The sequence below is a fragment of the Daldinia loculata genome (genome assembly GCF_022478755.1).
Source record: "Daldinia loculata strain CBS 113971 unplaced genomic scaffold F4817scaffold_12, whole genome shotgun sequence".
NCBI lineage: Eukaryota > Fungi > Ascomycota > Sordariomycetes > Xylariales > Hypoxylaceae > Daldinia > Daldinia loculata.
In genome coordinates this window covers 48,535-67,605 of record NW_026054866.1, presented here as the reverse complement: position 1 = coordinate 67,605, position 19,071 = coordinate 48,535, and the positions used below count along the sequence as shown (strand labels likewise).

Below are 19,071 nucleotides of genomic sequence, written 5' to 3'. Positions count from 1 at the left end.
CCAGTAACGCATTTCCCCAAGCAACCCGCAGCAGCCTTAAAAGACCAATTAACAAACCGCACTATCACTCCTGACCTTTAGATACGCAACCCAACGAGGCCGTGGCTTAGTGGTTGTCTAGGTATGACGGTTGTAGATAAAACCCGCCCGCCGGGTTTTTCGATGGCGTTTCCGGGTTCGAGCACGGCGCAGGGCGGCGAGATGGGGGCCTTCTTGCTATAGTTCAAATGCGCTGGGGTTGGACCTTTGGGGCCTTTTTTTGTCTTTTTGTTGTTTTATTACTTTTTCTTTTTCCTTCTAAATTATTTCAACAACATTTGTCGCCCTATCCGCTTCCGGATGAGAAATAGAATAATATCTATCCTATCCTTTTTATAGCTTGCCTTCTGGCTTTTCTGAAACCGTACACAATGTATAATACGATGGTTCTTATCTACTGTTTTTAGAAGGAAAAGTTTAGTCCTTCAACTGATTCTGTGATATCTAAAGGGGTCTCTGGTCCAGAAAATAATTTTGTAGCCGCAACGCCATCTTTTCCAGTCACTTCCCCCTAAAAAACTCTAGACGCCTCTTTTGCTGATAACATTGACATAGGGTAGTTATGTTGTATATATATCAATGGAGTTATCTTATGGCATAGGGGTCAAGTGCAATATGTCAAGCATCCTAGGGGGGAGGGGGTTAATATATATATGATGCTCCCGAGTGCCATACCTGGAATTACTGAACAATAACTAGGAACTTTCTCCAATATTGACGCCACTGGCATATATTTATACTAGGAGACCGCCTAAGAAAGAGTATGGTCATCTACAGTGACCTCACTATTTAAATTTGTATATGACCAATTCTCTATATAAATAAACCAAAGCTACCTATGTAGTGTCTTTCACATAACTATAGATGAACTATATAGGTATACACTGGCTGTTCCTAAGACACTAGACTCGACACAAGCTAAAGTGTCTCAAAACGTCACCAAGGAGTCTAGATCATCTACCTGCTGCCTCACTACTTGCTGGCTAGAATGTTTTAACCCAGAAGTGTCTCGCGCCGATAAGGTATAAAAGGGCCACAGACATAGTGCCGTGACTAGCAATATAAATGATACGCATATCATATATATATAATCACAATAGAGAACTCCTAAAACGACCGTCTCTTTAACCCCCTCTAACTGTACCTACATGTAGTATATTTCAGCCTATCTTAGCAAACCCAGTTACAAACCGGCAGCATGACTGCGGAATAGAGCAAAAGGAAGCAAATAAACTGTTCAGACGATTGCTAGTCACAAACTGTTCATGGAAGCGAATGAATCTACGTGAGCCATGCATGTAGCAGATACATACCTACATGGTATAGACCAAGCTGGACTTATTTTGCTTCCGTTTCCACAAGAAAACTACACAACAACCCGCCCGGAGGGCAGACGCAAGCAAGCAAACACTACACCTGGGCATACAAGTATAAAATAAGCAACCGAAGTCTAGGAAACGTTACCTGTGATCTTAGATCGATCGATACTCAGATTAATATGACGTGGAACGAATCACGATGGTACGGAACGAGTTGGTTAACTTCATTCGAAAGGACATGACGAACATATACACTGAACTCGTTGTATTGATATCTGGCCCAAAAAGACCCAATGGGAAGTGGCGGAGACTATTTGACTATTGAAAACAGACACTAGGAAATACCGGCCACCTGTTTTAATTCGTTCCTCAGCTGCGGGAACCCCAAAAATATGCTTGGAAACGACACGTAAGAACTCTCTATACTATATACCCACGGCAGATGGCGTCTTATCTGATTGCGCCGATAGTACCAACTTGGTACTGCTGCCTCGCTGAAAGTGGATGGGTCGCCATCATTGGGCTACCCTCCAGTTCGTTTCGTGCAACACACATCCCATAACGTTACCAATATTAACCAGTTTGAGATTCTAGTGCTTCGCATCTCCTCTTCCAAAAATCACGCTCTTTCTCAAGACCAGCAATCTTCGCTTCAAGTTCCTCAAATCGTATCGCTTTACGTTCACGAGACTTACGAGCTGCCAGTGTGTTTCGCGCTCGCTTCATGGCAACCGAATCGCTCGGATCATCAACTATGATAGGAGGAAGTGGTTTGTCTCGACGACGAGGGTTCACACCAGAGACTGAAGAGTGTCTGCCATGATTCCCGGACGACGGGGAGTTACCAGATTTGCGACGAGGTTTAGAAGCGGGTTCCGCCGCCTCTTGCTCATCAGACTGCTGTGCCGGTGACAATTCGTCAGCGGTAGAGGCAGCATTGACAACTGGGTTATCCTCGGGAAACAAAGAAGGCCATGCCCTACTAAAGCCATGGTCGAAATCGTTGTTACCACCAATATTCGGGGACAGTTCAAAATCATAATCTTGAAGCTCAGGAGACCCGTCATATATGGAAGGTGACGTCAAGTTCGTGATCGCGGTGGAGTTCGGGGCAGACGTGGTGGGGTCGAGGAACAAGTCTTGGGGTGAAATGGTGCCCATGTTGCTAGCAGTGCTAGAGGCAGAGCTCACACTCACGTCGTAGCCGGGAATTCCAGGGGAAGAGTAGGCAGTTGTTGGCCCCTGGAAGGCCGTGAGGTCCTCAAGACTAAGGGCGTCTGGGTTGTGTAAGATAGGGATGCAATTAGAGAAAGAGGTTGAGTAATTACCTTGAAGATCCATCCTGGCCGCCTGCTGATTACCGCCGCCCTGCGTGAAAAGAGGTACAGGTGGGCGAGCAGCACGATTTTGGTTCGCCGCAGCGGCAGAGGGTAAAGCAGAAATTGATGCGTAATACTGTTGTAGGTTCTGATTTTGTATAGAAGGATTAAACCGATTGGTAAATGCCGTAGAGGAAGAAGTCTGATGTCCTGTTGCCCGGATAATCTGAGCCACTCGCTGATTCTGTATTGAAGGTGAAGAACCGTTTGTGATATGCGGAGAGCGGCTAGGGTTGACGTTGAGAGATCCAAAGGCTGATACTGCTACTGAGGCAGGCGAGGATACAGATCGGTTAACGTTCTGTCTCTGAGGCGGAGGTTGATCGAACAAGACAAAGTCCTGTTGCGGTGGTGGGAAGTTGGATTGCGCGGATTGTGCCGGCAGGCTCGGGGAACTGGAGGGAAGCCATGTTTGCTGTTGAGAATCCGTGGTGAAGACTAAAGAGTCTTGCTGGGGAATGTTGGCGGTGGTGAGGGAACTCGGAGAGCTGTGAATAGCTTCGTATGAGTTCAGTTCTTCCTGGAAAGGGAGAGCTGAGAAGAAGGGTTGAGTGGGGAGATGATTGTTATTCCTTGGAGACTGAATTTTGACTGTTGCTACGGGGAGCACATGAGAAAGAGAAAAGACACGAGGTCTGGTTTGTTTAGCGCATCTTGATGAATGCTCTGATGTCTGCTTATGATATGGTTCTGTAATTGTATGGAGGATAAGAAGAGGGGAGAAAGAAAAAAAAGGTTCGTGCCTGAATTTCGGTGGGAGAGGTGAGACTTTAGTAATTTTTCAGGCAACAATCCCTTCGCCAAGAGCCAAAGCCAAAAGACAAAAACCCGTGCCTCGCAACTTCGCAACTTTGCAACTTTGTAACTTTGGCAAGAAACGGGGAGGGGCGCAGGGGGGGCCTTAGCGTTACTAAGGTTGTTAGGCGTACGCGTGGGTATATTTCTGGAGACAAGGATACCCGGGTGCGGCTAGTTATGTAGGTCTGACAGTTACTTGTTAACCACTAACAATTTTGATTGCACTTTGAAGCGACTTCTAGGGCAAGCTTGATGGATGAAACACATGTTCAGTTAGGAAAGAACAAAATACGTTCGCTTGAGAGCGTGTGACTCATACTTGATGGATCCACAGTTCCGTTCTACACTAACGACCCCTGCCTCCTAATGCTCCTCCTTCAACTAGCGCACAGCCTTCTTCCGTATTTCCTGCTGTAATTATTTTTTAGTCTGTTCCGTAGATACGAACCTTGTCGCAACTGATGGAAGTTTATGTGGAATTAAAAAAAAGAAAAAGAAAAAAGCACTAATTCGCAACGGACGCAACGGTATTATGCAGCAGAAAGTACCTAATGCAATACTTTGCGAATCTAGACTTTCTCTACATAACGTACGTATGTTTGAAGTAGGTCCTTATTTCTAGCTACAGCGTCGTAGTGGCGCGCGCAATCCGAGAATATACGTCGATATGTATATGCAACTTGACGAAGAAAAAAAGTCCGATCGTCGCAAAAGTCGTCTTATCACCGCGAATACCTAGTTTCCAGCTATTGCGGACTTGAAATATGCTAACACCGTTTCAATCAAAACCGTCGATCTCTCTGTCCGTCCTGCCGGTTTCTGGGGGCTGCATCGCCAAGACTCTAAACCATTTAAAGCCAAGGCTTGTGACGGATTACGATATTCCTATTATTGTCTGTTCGCTCCTACATGTCGCAAATAAATTCTATTGGCTCTTTGGTCGTCGGCCAGCTAAATGAGGAAAGGTCTTCTAAGTCTTCTTGTCCATAGGAAGCAGAGATTCTCCTCCTCGTGATATTCAGCAACGACAAAATGCCTCGAGAAACCCGCTTTACAAACGTTGTAGTGCGCACGTATCCATATTAGATGGAACATTTAAATGGGCCTGGAATGGAGATATTGGATGCGACATCGAGCTAAACGCTTAGCTACATTACATACAATTACGAGTCTTTAAATTCTGCCAGTACATATGTACAAGTCGGGCGTCCTTCGGTCTCGAACTCGATTTTACGATTGTTCATTATTAATCTATCATATACGGTACACTACTCGCAGTAACTATATGATACCGTATTCTTCTTTTAAAGTCTTGGATGGTCAGCTTTTCATTGAACGGTTGTTATGCTGATCAATTCGCTTATTCTTGTCTCCGCTAACCTTTTTTTTCTCACTTTCAAAAATTATTATCTCACTCACTGGCTCCACTGACGATGATCCATCGATGCAGTTGCAGGAGATTTAAGAACCAATATATGGTTGATGCTTGATGATACATGTATAGATTTACATGACGTCGCAGATCCATTGTTAGGTACGTTTTTCGCATGTGCGCAGTTGTCAACTCAATTGCGTACTTCGTATACTTGAGGATTCGCAGACGCGTGTGCAACGCGGGTTGCATCGAAAAATTAAAATATCCATCCATTCCAATCTCGCATCTTTTCAACCCCACAGTGTTCATGGGGCGTTGCAAAAAGGACAAAAGCTCCCCGCGCTCTGTCTCTGGCGGAATCGAATCTCAATTCGGATAGGCCATGGATTAGCGACATGGGTAATAGATCAGCGACAGGAGCATTTCAAGCAATCGGATCAACCAATTCCAACGCATAGTTGCAGTTTCAGTGTTTCTTAGCCCTGCCGTTCGGATTATGACTCATATTCGATTTCACGCTTGACTCTCCGTGCATTCGACTACATACAGACTACACATAGACTACACTGTCGACTATCATAATCTCTATCGTACATAATAGTGGCACACAGATTATTCGGTAAGGGTAGTTCTCGCCATGCCCTGCCTTCTTTTCGTTCTCTAACCGCACCTAATACGTATCGAAAGTGGCTGTATTGTGTTTCACGGCACGGAGAGCCGACATACGAATATGCTGAGGCAAAGGAATGAAAACGGAGAGATTCGTATAAATCAGTGTCTTACGGAAATCTCACCAAGATTGCCTACTTTAGAGACCCTGTCCTGCAGGTAATCCTAATCCACAGTAGGGTTGCATATCGGTGGATAGCAGGCTGAGATGCGTTTGTGCGTTTCCATCTTTTCTACAAGACGCAGGGCGCAGTCTTTTACGCCGTTGCTTTCCGGTTCCTCGAGGACCCGTTTCTATTACATATGATATGCATTCCGAATATCAAATGAGATAAAACCATTGGTAATCCACATGTTTGAGACATTTCACGACATCACAGGAGAAAAAGGACCGTATCCGCATCTTTCCCAGGCCGACACGGCACGCCTTATCAGCCCTATGTAGGACCCCCAGTCCTGCATACACTACACAGGTCTTCCCTTTCGTTCCTAATTCTTGGTTCACTCGTCACAACGCCAAACCAAGATGGGTTCTTCAACGAGGCCACGTCGCCTCTCTACATATTAGGCAGAGTTCCGATCTAATACCACAAGGCGCGCGGAGCCGCGTTAGTGCTCTACGAATTCATCCGTGCTTATGGGCCTACCAATATCGGGTTACGAAGGCATTGTATATTACCTACTACGTTATGGCCTACGTCCGTGGAAATGCTCGATATGTATCGGCTACCTTACGCCTTATGGGCCGCTTCACGCGCCGTCCATATTACGTAGCGGCTCTCGTCAGCCGCTCATAACCCCTTGAACATCATACCAAGCAGAGGTATGTACCTATAATAGATCTTGTGCATATAAGTATATGTATGCAACACCGACATACATGCATTCAACTCCCGTAAGTCCGACCCCGAAATACATACCATACATAGGTAGGTAACTACCCAGCATTCATTCTGTTTTCTTCTCCAGTGTTCACGTAAGCCGCCTGCAGGAATCACGGCAACTAACCGGGGGATGGGAAACGTAAGATAGCCGCCTTAGGACACCCGCAGCCGCATGGCGAATATTGGATTTGAATTTTGGGTGGTCGCCTTACCGCCGGTGTGGTCCGCGGGCTCCGCATTGGTTCCCTTGTCTCGTAGGCGTATGTGAACCGTCGCGGCACGGTCGGACCCGGAGCAGTCGATACGGATACGACGCAAGGCTGCGATCCGGGTTGACATGTGCTCTTTTATTGGAATCTTATTATGAGCACAGCCGCCCTTTTTATTGGTATGGCTTCTCTTGCGATTTTTTTGTTTGGCCATTATCCTCTACAATGGGGGGGAGGGGGTGAGCGGGTTATACGGGGATTATATTTACCCCTTATTCGTGATGTCGGGATCTCGGGCTGGCGTCAACGCCTGCTTTCCCGTTCCATTATTCCGAGTACTACGGTTCGTGAGCATCGGTAGCACAAAAGTGATATTTAAATATGTTATAGACAAGTTTCTCCCTTAAGCATAGGGGCAATATTGTTTGGAATTAAGTAAACCCGGCTCGTACATAGCATGGCGTCAGCTAAAAGGGGTGAGAAGTACAGACAGACCTATAGGCAATATCCACATAGAGCTTGCTTATTATAGGAGATTATGAATTACGACTCGCAATAAAGAAACATGCACAGCCGGTAATAGAACACAGCACTGTAGGGTATCATGATGTATGTTATTTCTACATACTAGTAAAAATCAACGCGTGCCTGTAAAGCATCTCGCTCCTTAATCAGTCCTAGCCCTACTCATAAAAATGAGTCTTCGACAGCAACGGGCTTCAACGCCACCTCTTTCAGTGACGGCGCCTCGGTGTCAGTATTAGCAATCAATATCAATTTAGTTGGCAGTCGTTTGGGGAAATTCAACCAAGTTGTTATCCCGAACGACCAGCTCCTGCGCCGCAATCTTCTGCATCATCTGAATGAAGCCAGAGTTCTTGAACTTATCAGACTTGTTCCCCGAGACAGAATCTAGGATCTGCTGCGCGGCCATGGCCAGTTCCGAATCCTCTTTGCCTCGAGACTGAGCCATCTCCTCCGTCTCAGTTGTGGATTCGGCCAAACCGCTCGAGGGGTGCTCGACTACCGTAACGGTCTCTTGCTCGAGGGTAGTCAGATTCTGCATGGTAAGTTGATGAGAATCAGTCGACTGTGTAGTAGCCTGTGTGGCGCGAACACGGCCGCCTGCAGAGGTGTCCTCAACATGAAGCCACGCGTTAGCTTGAGCTTGCGTCTCAGGACTATTGGCAGCAGCCCAGGCACGTAGCTCGGCGTCGAAGTCGAGATCGTCTTTGGGGCCGGGGACCTGGTTAGGGCGGATGGCCATATCCTGCCGCAACATGTTTTCACCATAGGCGTTCATAGGTCTGAATGCCTGTCCAGGAGGACCGAAGCTTTGATTCATCTGACTGAAATCGCGACGGGCCATCCTCTGGTTGAACTCGTTGGCCCAGTCTGTACGACGTTGAGCGACGAGGTTTGGGAAATGAGTCGTCGTGGAAGGGCCTACAGGAGTAGACATGATGGGTATGGTGGGGATGGTGGCGGCGGTAGCGCTAGTTCGGGAGGAGGTATTGAAGCGCTCGGGGGCAACTCTAGGGCGCGTTGAAGGGTTGACGCGATCGATGGGGGAGAAGGCATCGTCGTTAGCAAAGGATGGGTAAGGGACTAATTGGTGATTGTGATTCCAATTTCTAACGTCAGGGGAGATATCCATAAAGGATGCATTTTGAAATCCTGAGAAATCCGACGTGAATCTGTTGTCGCCTAAGTTAAGGCTGCGAAAGCGCTGTGATAGTGTTAGAAGAAGACATTGAATCAGCTAAACTGAGATGAACACTAACCTGTGTCGCATCGTGAACGCCGCTGGAGGGTCCGGCAGAAGAAGCGAATCGGTCTTGCTGTAGAGAACGGTCCTGTTCAAAGTGTCGGGATAGTGATTTGGGAGCGGTCGAAGGACCGCAGAGATTGTCCGCCATTCTGATGGACTAGTACAAAGTGGCGATGCGATATGGAGGTTTAGTTGTCGTTGAGGGTATGGTACTCGGCTGGTCGCTAACTTTTTGAATGAAGGTCGAGTTTAGCTGAGGAAAGAAGAGAGTTGAGAAATTGGCGAATATTTCAGGGTGTGTATTATGTGTGTGTTGTGTTGTGTGCGTGAAACTTGAAAGTGGTGGTGGTGACCTAAAAGATGTTTGCCAGGTAGACAAAGGAACCGACGAAAATGACGTTCTGAGTTGGACAGAACCTTGATATCCTAGGTTACATGTACTGAGTCAGGTTATTAGGGAAGGTACACAAGATAGGTACCTAGGTAGGTGCGCAGGTATACTAATAATACTAATAATACATGTCGGGGAAGGGAAGAAGTTGAAGAAATAATGACAACCCTTCTCACGAATTGCATATGTTGGATTTGAAGTAATTCAAATCAGCATCATCACGAGGAAAGGTACCGTTCGGAGTTCCTTTGCGATGTAAGCTTTAGCCTCGGCAGACACGGTTCAATATACCGACCGGCCAACCATGATGTCAATTCTTCTCTTATCGGCTCAAGATTCCTTACTAACGCAGGTACGTACCTAGGTATGTACATAGAAACAAAATCCCCACAGGACCCCGCCATGTGCATGCCAGTGGAACCTTGCCGCGCCCCTTGTTCTAATCCGTATGCCATTGAAAAATATTAATCCGAAAAAGCCCTGAAGTGGAGCTCAGCTTAATGAAATCTGGACTGTTCCACCAACCAGTAACATTCAACATTGAATGCATGCCATTGATCTTTGGTGTACGAATTGTACATAGTGTACACTTGGTGAACTTCAGTGGAGCTTTGGAACTTGTTTACCTCAGCTGCCAAGTTGAAGGTACAGGCGACTTGACAGCTTGAACATCCAAGCCAAGGTGACCCTATCAAGAACTAAATCAGATAACAACACGACTTTCCTTGGTCGAGTCCCGAGCTTTATATCCCCTACAAGCTATCTCTTTATATCCTTTTCTCAAGATGGTATGTTGGCTAGTTAAATCTATAGCTGTTAGTCTGTGACTTACTGACATTTGCTCTACTACAGGCGCAAGTAATAACCAACTCTGGCCACGATGACATGATTGTATGTAAAACACCGAGCGAAACCCATACCACGCTTCGATTCCACTTGATACGATAGCTCCACCTCCAACATCCATTGCGGCTACACCAAAGCTTTCGCTAACATCCTTTAGCATGATGCTGTCCTCGACTACTATGGCCGACGGCTTGCAACATGTTCCTCGGACAAGACGATCAAGATATTCGAGATCGAAGGCGAATCTCAACGGCTGACTGAGACGTTGAAAGGGTATGGACTGTTTCTCCCTATCAAAGCAACAACACCCCTAACAATCATGGGTATAGTCACGAAGGCGCAGTGTGGTGTGTTTCGTGGGCGCACCCTAAGTACGGCAACATCCTCGCCTCGGCAGGCTACGATGGCAAGGTATTTATCTGGCGCGAACAATCGAACCAATGGCAAAGAATCTTCGACTTTGCTCTCCACAAGGCCTCGGTGAACATGGTCGCATGGTCACCGCACGAATCGGGCTGTCTTCTGGCGTGCGCGTCGTCTGACGGAAACGTGTCCGTGCTCGAGTTTAAGGACAACAACTTCTCCCACGTCTCGTTCCCGGCACACGGCCTTGGTGTCAACTCGGTTTCCTGGGCACCTGCCACAACGCCTGGTAGCATCATCTCTTCTGCACCCCCAGGCCCGGGTGCTCTTGGCCAGCGCCGTTTCGTTACGGGAGGTTGTGACAATGTGCTTAAGCTGTGGGCCTACGACCCTGCCACGCAAGGATACAAGCAGGAGCGGGAGCCATTGGCAGGGCACACAGATTGGGTACGAGATGTGGCATGGAGCCCGACGGTACTACAGAAGAGCTATATTGCATCGGCATCACAAGACAAGACGGTACGAATCTGGACGAGCGATAATGCTAGCCAGGGCCAGTGGTCGTCTAAGGTGTTGAACTTTGACGCGGAGGTATGGCGCGTCAGCTGGAGCCTTAGCGGGAACGTATTGGCCGTTAGCGGCGGCGACAATAAAGTTTCGTTATGGAAGGAGAACTTGCGAGGCGAGTGGGAATGTGTCAAGACGATGGAGGAATGAGGATCTAGGCCTAGTAGATGAAGGGATCGATTACGGGGACGGGTCGAGGATGATTGTCATGAAGCCCGGCGTTCATATGTAGAAGAGGCATTGATTTGACAGGACTGTTGGTCACCAAAAAGCAGGTCTACTTGCCCCCTGCGGCGGTCCTAAAACTTAAGAAATAAACGTGATATCTCACAACAGTTGTAGAGATGGTAATACGAGTTCTATTTCACGGGTGTGATACTATGACTTGTTGTTAAGGATGTGCATGTAATTCTTTATTTTCCTTCGATCCTTAGGTATTTCATGATATTCGCTATATTCGAGCTGAGAAAGGAGGATATGCTTCTATTTGCTACCAGTTGTTGTATAACTCAGACTAAGACAACTACAATCTATCAACATTAATTATCAAAATATTCTCTATACTTATTCTATTATTGGAACCTCGTATTTGTTAAACAGCACCTAGATATCCACACCCGTGCATCTGCATCTCTTACCCATCGATGTGTTGGATACACATATGTAAGGGCTATAACATTGGACATGTTGGCCGCCTCCTACAAATATTCATAGGCCCAACATAAATAACTTGAGGTACCTTACTTCAAACGTACATATAAATGGACTGTTGCACAAACTGTTTCAATATTTTAGGGTTCAATGTCGAAACATCAAACAACTTTGAAAGTAGAATTGTCTAAGGCAAGAGTTAGACAGACAATAAGGTGGCTGTTTCTTTAATCGTGGTTCTGGACTTAATTACCTATGCTTGTAATTCTAGATGTATATCATTTTAGCGGCTAAAGCTGTTAACGTATCGTAAAAATTCATGGATAGGTAATCTAGATAGATCATCTCTCGAGAACCAGGTTTGATTGTTCGATGGAGAAGACATACATGTGCTTGATATACAATAATATAATACCTATGCAATAACGGTATGCCTTATCGATTGGACATCGTTATGGATAACTCTACTAATTGGATTGATTGGATTGACTAACAATTGGCGGTTAGTCAACCAGTCATAATGTTGTGACCAAACATGGAAGGCGGCACCCCAGGCTGTTGGTCGTACCAAGATTGCTAAGTACCTTCTCTGCCAAACAAAGCTTTAAGATACATCGGTGTACTCCAGCTTCAGGGGGCCTTGTCAGTACCAATAAAATTAAGGAAGTCGAACCTGGGATTCCTAGAATCATCAACTTCATAATTGCAACTTACTGTTCTTGAACTTGTTTGACACTTTTGATCTTGTACAATTGCGACCACTTTTGATCATCAAAGTGATGCTTAATATCTAAACTTAGTGTCTGATTCCCTATGCGACAGAGACATCAGCCCGCTTGCTGCCGTGTGTAATCCAAAGCGACAACACATTCGGCCGTGAATAACATCAGCGCCAACAGCCGCTCACAAAAAAAAAAGGAGCTTTCCACTTCGCAGCTTACACCGCCAAGTTGTCTGAATTGCAGGAGGAAAGTCACGGACAGTCCGTGTCCGCCGGGCTCCCACCGACCAATATCGACGAAGACGAAGGGAACCTGAGATTCGAGAACGACGAAGTAGACAATCTAGACAATCTAGACAATCTAGACAATCTCAGCCGGGGACGTTCACCTCCTCCGCAATATCCCTACCCGACTTCTGAAGCTTCTGCTTCCACGTCGTTTTCGTTAGTCGCCTCTCGTCCCGCTCCGCCACCGTTCTCAAGTCTATACACCGTAGACGACCACTTCAAGCTTGCGCCGACTACTTGCGGACCTACTTCCGAAGCCGGTGCATCATCTGCGACTGCTGCTGCTCCAGCTTACGCACCCTCCGACTCGGCGTTTGACAGCCCTCTCGAGAGGTCTACTTCGTTCGACGACACAGTCGCAGAAACTAAACGGGCGCTCCCACAGGACGTCAAGGGCGAGTCGAGCCAGAAAGTCGACGATCCTAACGAACCGCCTCCCGCATATTCTGAAGGATACAGTCCGTTACTCTCATTTACGTATCTAATGGCGGCTGCCGGTGGTGCGTCGAGTATTATTACTCAAGTCCAGCAAGGAGGTCCTCCTGTCAATTCTATCGGAGGTAAGAGGCGCAAGAAATAGTACCCTCGAATTGAATAGGAATATTAAAACTGGATTATAGATGTCGGCGTTGACGAAACCATCACCATGGACTTACGGTAAACCATTCTTACTAGATTATCTTTTGATTGGATGCTAATTGAGTCTTCTGTGTAGTGGCACGCGCTTCATACTATCTAGAGACGAGCTGCTGACGCTACCTGAATTTGTCCTCCTCTCCTTATTCCCCAACGGCCTCTTTCCTGAAGGCCATATGGGCGGCTTTTCCGAGGGTGATGCCGTTCAAGTCGATGTCAGTACACTCAATGATAACCCCCCTACACATTTCACTCAGATTACCTCAAATATCACATGCGAAGCGTCTACTGTGCCGCTTAACACATGTCTTCCTGCTTCTACACTTCGCAATCTTGTCTCCAATATAAATATACATATCACTGACCTTATTTCCCAGTATGATCCTGCATCTCTACAATACATGCTAGATTTCTTCCGGAACGTAGCCCAATCTATCCCCAATGAAGCCTCCCCTACTGCCTCACCGGAAGGCGGTGCTGTTCCCATCGACTCGTTGGGCGGCCGAGGTGATGACGGAAGCAAGCGAGCTGGTATTATTGTCCTGCGAGAAGACCTTGACTTTTATGCGATTCCCCCTCGACCGGACATTAATCAAGCTGAGATGATCGAGGTCAAGCGTGCCGCTGCTAGAGCTTTGCTCAAGCAAGACGGGATCTTTTCGGGCCTGAAGAGAAGCGACGAGCCCGGCACGACCGAGGCGCACTTGATCGAGATGCTGACAGCTGGGTAAGTGGCATTTCTTCGCGTCTCGTCCTAACCTAATTTACGAATTGCTTATTCCTAACGATTAATACAGCGGTTTCAACCACGATGACAGGTGGGGCCACCGTGCTGGAGAGCCTAATAAAGCTGTCGTATGCAGTTTGGCCCTTGCTCGACTACGTAGCGATATACGCGGTAACGACATGGGAAACAATGCTGTTGGCATGGCGCAGAAGTTGCTGCTCTTCTGGAGAAAGCCAGCGCGGCGTTGCTGGTGGGAAGGAGTGGATCTTCAAGACGTGGAGGGTGTAGAGGGCACTCTGAAAGTGTGGATTCGGAGAGTGTGGACACTTGAGATGAGTGTGATTGGTTTGCGCTGATAATGATGACTTCTACCAGGCGAGCGACAAGGCGTTCGAGTTACGTTTCTTTTTTTAACCATATTTTTTCTTCTTCCTCGATACCACGTAGGAAGACGAGGTTCTTACACATGGCGGCCTCTATATTCACGTCTACATTCACCACCGCAACTGTTATCAATCCCCCCTTGTTTATACCGGTTTAATTGTTAAGGCTAGGATATCAGATAGCTGTTTGTCCTATGCTTATGCTTTGTTGCACGGTACACACCATAGCGCGCATATTCTATGTAGGGCGGGAGTAAGAATAACATGGAGACGCTCTTGATTGCGGAATGGAAAATTAGGATTTCTTCTTAGAATTGGAATATCACTTATTGTAATATGTTTCCTTCGTGACGTCGGGATGTGTTTATTTTTATTGTAGATTTTTGCATAGCTGTGTGCTATAGAGGTATGCAATGCATATATTTACCTGGGTATCTCTTAAGCGTTTAAGATTTAGTTATGGGAATTTGGACAACACTTTGACAAGTTAGACAATAAGGGGTTCCGTCGACCCGTACTTAGCTCCGACCTTTTACGGTTGAGGCTATTTACATACCTTGAAAAAATAAAACGGGTGCGTACAGATCCGGACATGTACCTGCGTATTGATGTTTGACCAGCTAGCCTACCCCACTACATGTACCTATCAAGTCTTGATTTAGGTACCTAGAGGTAGGTACAGAGGTGGAGCAAGTGAAGTTCCAGCCGCTTCGGCTTCCATATGCATGTACGTACTTGACGTACAATAGATTGTACATGCATGTACATGTATCGATCATACGAACATTTTGTCTAAGACTAGAAAATATCATGCTTCAACTTCCGCCACCCATACCACTTTTACATATAGATACCTATCTATGTAACGTGCGAATGTCACAATTCAATTCAATTCGCTTAACTAACGGCATTTAATTTCATACTCTCTTATATCTTTAGAGATTTACTAGTACAAATCTTTATTCGAAAGCGCCACTTGGAAGTTCTCCAGTTCTTCGAGCCCGTCGGATCTTTAGGGTCGTCTATCGCGACTTGGCGTGGGGCTGTCCATAACGTCTAAATACCAGTAGTATTTACACTTTTCTGTCATCATACTCGACCCGCCCTTGCCTCTGGAGCGTCAGGGATAAGCTGTCGAGTACCCGAGTGATTGAGATTACCGTCGAAACTATCGTACCTACACGCCCGCTCTTAATATCGACCAACGCTATCGCGATACCGACGATAAACGCATTGGTGCCCGAAGCGTATCGAACCATTATTAGCACAGACACCGGTTACTGACGCTGATACTCCACCGTCATAATGCGTCAACATGGCCGATGATTCTTCTACCGACTCTGCCTTCGATCCCCGTCTTTTTCCTACTTCTCTCACCGCAAACTCGTCCTCCTCATCGTTACACCTAATGCCACGAACTAGAAGACTACGTCTACTGGTTGCCGCAAATGGCCAAAGAGATGTCGCCTACGCTCAGGCTATTGCCGTGCGTCTCCTCAAGGATGCCCAGATCGAGACCCGTGCCCTGGTCGACGAGATACCCGTTCGGCTAACTCATGATATTATTGTCATGGAGAATAGGAGCTTGGCTACGCTGGCTATCGACGCCGACCAGAGGACTAGAGATGCCATAGAATCAGCCAGACAAACCGCCTTCGAACTCGTCGAGTGGGCTGACCTGCTCGTCCTAGCCCCTATCGATGCTGACCACCTCGCCAAGATGATGTCTGGCATCGCCGACACTACCCTCCTAGAAATATTAAGAGCATGGGATGTCTCTAAGAAGATTCTGCTAGTACCTGGCATGTCGATGCAGATGTGGGAGAATCCCATGACGAAGAAGCAGCTGAGCAAAATCAAGCGCAAATGGAATTGGGTCAAGGTTATGGCCCCTGTATTATGGCATTATGAGGGGCAGAGTGTGCATAAGCGAACAGTATCATGGGATGGATTCAACGACCTGGTTGGCATAATAAAAAACCAAGCCGAGTTGATGAGCCTAGGACACGATGTCGAAGTTGCCACCCAACAGGCCTTACATACAACCGCTACCACTCGGTCCACCAAGACCTTACCGCCGGAGATATGGTCCATTATATTCGAACACGTCGGCGATTGGGAGTTGGCTACGGCTCTTAACATATTTACGAATTTGAAGACACCACCGGAATGGAGGACTGATCGTGCGGCCCTATCTGACCCTATCGAGTTATACATACACGATCTCGAGTGGTTGATTCTCTCGTGTCCCGGAACGGAAGCGATTTGTCAAAAACTCTCAGAAGCACCAAAGGGACTCCGCTTCGTGTCTTATTTGGCGGTAAAACTTATCATCAAGTTTTCGCTTACGGGTGTTCTCACCTACCTAGAAACGCATCTCAGCAAGGTCTTCTGGGCGTCCTTCAGCTCCAAATTATTGCCGAATAAGGCTTCTGGAGTATACGGGCGGACGGATATTCTCGACTGGTGGAACACGTCTCCTTCGTTTCTGAAGAAGGAATATGACGCCGAAGCATTAGATAACGCTTCGCGTATGGGTTACGTTCACGTTTTGGATTGGTGGCTCCGCTCTGGCCTCATGCTTAAGTATACTGAGGCAGCGCTCGAGTCGGCCTCGGCAAAAGGACACCTTCTTGTCTTAGAATGGTGGAGAGATGCCGCGCTGAAACACGATAACATCCCGCTTAAACCCGGTCGTAGTCTCCTCACTGCCGCTCAGTATGGGCAGACGGCAGTACTACGTTGGTGGGAAAGCTCGGGGATTCCGGCAGCTCACAGCGAGGGCGTCTGCAAGATCGCTAGCGCGCACGGACAGACTGCGGTACTAGACGTGTGGCGGGAACTCAAGGGGGATAAGCTGTCCTTTGACTCCCAGGTGTTAGTCGCGCCGACGAAGCAAGGGTACGTCGATGTGCTGGAGTGGTGGAAGCAGTATGCCCGGGGGGAGTACCAGGTCGATGGTAGAACGCACAGGGTGGAATATAAAACTTGTGATATCGAGGAGGCGCTTGAGGATGCCATCGGAGATCCTAGACCAGTCCGTAGATGGTGGGCTCGAAATGGCTTGAACCTGGGGCTCGGCACGAACGAGTGGATGAAGATCAGACGGCTATAACTATAACTGTGAGCATGGATGTATGGTTGGCAATTCGTGTGTATATGTATGGTCATGTATATGTTGATAATATATGAAGTAAAAGTCCGAGATAACTAGAGGTGACATGGGATGTATCTGGGTATGTTGTAGTTGGATGTAGAAGCTGCCCAACCCCAAAAATGAAGTAATGTACGGGTTATTGTGAGTATGGCAAATTTATAGACTAACTTAACCCGAACGAGGTTAAATAGTATCATATTTGTACATTAACTGAGACCACTCGGACGCCTTTACTGTGTCTCCTCTCTAGCTAGATTCTGCATATCATTACTACCGAGGTATCTCATCCTGAACTGGATTCATGCCACGAAGAGTTCGTAAATATCTGTCTTCGAATTTAGTATGCACTGTTGTCTGGTGGAATTCAAAGTATGCCATTGTTTTCTCTACTTAGATTTTGATATATGGCCGTTTTAGATGCAGAGTATATCGCAGTACCACGATGCCTACCTATTTAATGCTCCGCCATAGTTATCAAATACGTAGCCCCTTTTCCCACCCAATTCCTTTCCAACACATTCAAGCGGCCTTACCCCTTTCAAAATCTATATCTTCTCCCCCTCCAAAATCGGCCGAGCCTCCTCAGTCCTCCACCAGCTAACCCCCTCCTCGCCCGGGTAACTAAACCGATCCATACTCTCCGCCTTCATCTCCACGCTGTACCCCGGCTCCGTCGGCGTCTGGTAGTACCCGTCCTTCACCGCGGACGGATGCAGGAAGTGCTCGTGCAAATGGTCCACGTACTCCAGCACAGAGCGCTTCCCGCTAACGACCACGTAGTCGATCGTGCTCAGATGCTGCGTGTACTCCGGCAGTCCCACGCCCCCCGAGTGCGGAACTACCGGGACCCCGAATTTCGCCGCCATGAGCAGCACGGCTAAAACCTCGTTGACGCCGCCGAGACGGCACGCGTCGATCTGGCACACGTCGATGGCGCCGCTCGCGAGAAGTTGCTTGAAAACGACGCGGTTCTGGCACATCTCGCCCGTGGCGACCCCGATGCCGTACGGACGGAGGGCGTCGCGCACCGCTTTGTGGCCGAGTATGTCGTCGGGCGACGTGGGCTCCTCGATGAACCACGGCTTGTACTCGGCGAGCTGCTTCATGTGGGCGATGGCGTCGGGCACGCTCCAGATCTGGTTCGCGTCGACCATGAGCACGTTGCCCCGGTCGTACCCGATGATGTCGCGCGCGATGGCCAGGCGGCGCTTGTCCTGGTCGACGGGCCCGCCGACCTTGAGCTTGAAGTGCTTGTACCCGTTCGCGAGGGTCTCGCGGAGTAATGCGCGCATCTTGTCTTCGCCGTAGCCTAGCCAGCCCGCGCTGGTGGTATACGCGGGGACGGCGCGGCTCTCCAGCGCGTCTGCAAACCGCGCGTCTTTGCCGTCTTGGGCTTTCGTTAGTAGGGCCAGCGCCTCCGCGGGCGTGATCGCGTCCGTGATGTATCGGAAGTCGATGCACCGGACGACTTCTTCGGGGGTCATTTCGGCGACGACGCGCCAGACGGGCTTGCCGAGGGTCTTGGCCCACAGGTCCCAGACGGCGTTGACGACGGCGCCGAGGGCGAGGTGGATGACGCCTTTCTCGGGGCCGATCCAGCGCAGTTGGGAGTCGTTGACTAGGTGGCGCCAGGTCTGGCCCCAGTTGGAGACTAGGCTTGAGAGGGTGCGGTTTTTGATGCGCTCGGCTAGGTGGGATATTGCGGCGCAGACGATGTCGTTGCCGCGGCCGATTGTGAAGGTCTGGGTTGTGTTAGTGGTTTTTGCTTTATTTTCTGAAGAGAGAAGGGGGGGGGGGGGGGGGGGGGGGGATATTGAGTCGGGTGGGGGGGTGGGAATAAACATTCATGGGAATTTTAATTTATAAAAAATAGGGGGTATTAAATAAAGGTAAAATAA

The 19,071-nt window shown here is 48.0% G+C and overlaps 6 protein-coding genes across 6 annotated transcripts in view; 3 read left to right on the top strand and 3 right to left on the bottom strand.

The window, feature by feature from the left end:
- Positions 1–1,608: 1,608 nt before the first annotated feature.
- Positions 1,609–2,538, bottom strand: F4817DRAFT_331127 (cross-pathway control 1). The gene has a single exon (XM_049302480.1). The coding sequence runs from the start codon at positions 2,517–2,519 to the stop codon at positions 1,932–1,934; it is 588 nt and encodes a 195-aa protein (XP_049161004.1). The 5' UTR covers positions 2,520–2,538; the 3' UTR covers positions 1,609–1,931.
- A 4,630-nt stretch (positions 2,539–7,168) lies between these two features.
- F4817DRAFT_32188 (uncharacterized protein) lies at positions 7,169–9,102 on the bottom strand. The gene is made up of 2 exons (XM_049301326.1): positions 8,457–9,102; positions 7,169–8,401 (listed from the first exon to the last, which is right to left on the bottom strand). Exons 1-2 carry the CDS (start codon positions 8,589–8,591, stop codon positions 7,451–7,453), a joined length of 1,086 nt encoding a protein of 361 aa, XP_049161003.1. The 5' UTR covers positions 8,592–9,102; the 3' UTR covers positions 7,169–7,450.
- Positions 9,103–9,300: 198 nt separating this feature from the next.
- On the top strand, positions 9,301–11,134 carry F4817DRAFT_331117 (WD40 repeat-like protein). The gene is made up of 4 exons (XM_049302479.1): positions 9,301–9,622; positions 9,687–9,725; positions 9,838–9,953; positions 10,010–11,134. Exons 1-4 carry the CDS (start codon positions 9,620–9,622, stop codon positions 10,758–10,760), a joined length of 909 nt encoding a protein of 302 aa, XP_049161002.1. The 5' UTR covers positions 9,301–9,619; the 3' UTR covers positions 10,761–11,134.
- A 940-nt stretch (positions 11,135–12,074) lies between these two features.
- On the top strand, positions 12,075–13,989 carry F4817DRAFT_313818 (uncharacterized protein; the record flags this gene model as incomplete). Its single annotated transcript, XM_049300309.1, has 5 exons — positions 12,075–12,105; positions 12,180–12,830; positions 12,891–12,927; positions 12,986–13,633; positions 13,704–13,989. The coding sequence occupies 5 exons, from the start codon at positions 12,075–12,077 to the stop codon at positions 13,987–13,989; spliced, it is 1,653 nt and encodes a 550-aa protein (XP_049161001.1).
- An 827-nt stretch (positions 13,990–14,816) lies between these two features.
- Positions 14,817–17,416, top strand: F4817DRAFT_331114 (flavoprotein). Its single transcript, XM_049302478.1, has one exon. The coding sequence runs from the start codon at positions 15,332–15,334 to the stop codon at positions 17,129–17,131; it is 1,800 nt and encodes a 599-aa protein (XP_049161000.1). The 5' UTR covers positions 14,817–15,331; the 3' UTR covers positions 17,132–17,416.
- Positions 17,417–17,528: 112 nt separating this feature from the next.
- The window catches only part of F4817DRAFT_331113 (enolase C-terminal domain-like protein), a 2,165-nt gene continuing 622 nt past the window's right edge, over positions 17,529–19,071 (bottom strand). The window contains exon 2 of the mRNA XM_049302477.1: positions 17,529–18,915. Within this exon, the coding sequence (XP_049160999.1) occupies positions 17,719–18,915 (1,197 nt within the window). The 3' untranslated portion in view covers positions 17,529–17,718. The remainder of the gene's footprint in view (positions 18,916–19,071) is intronic.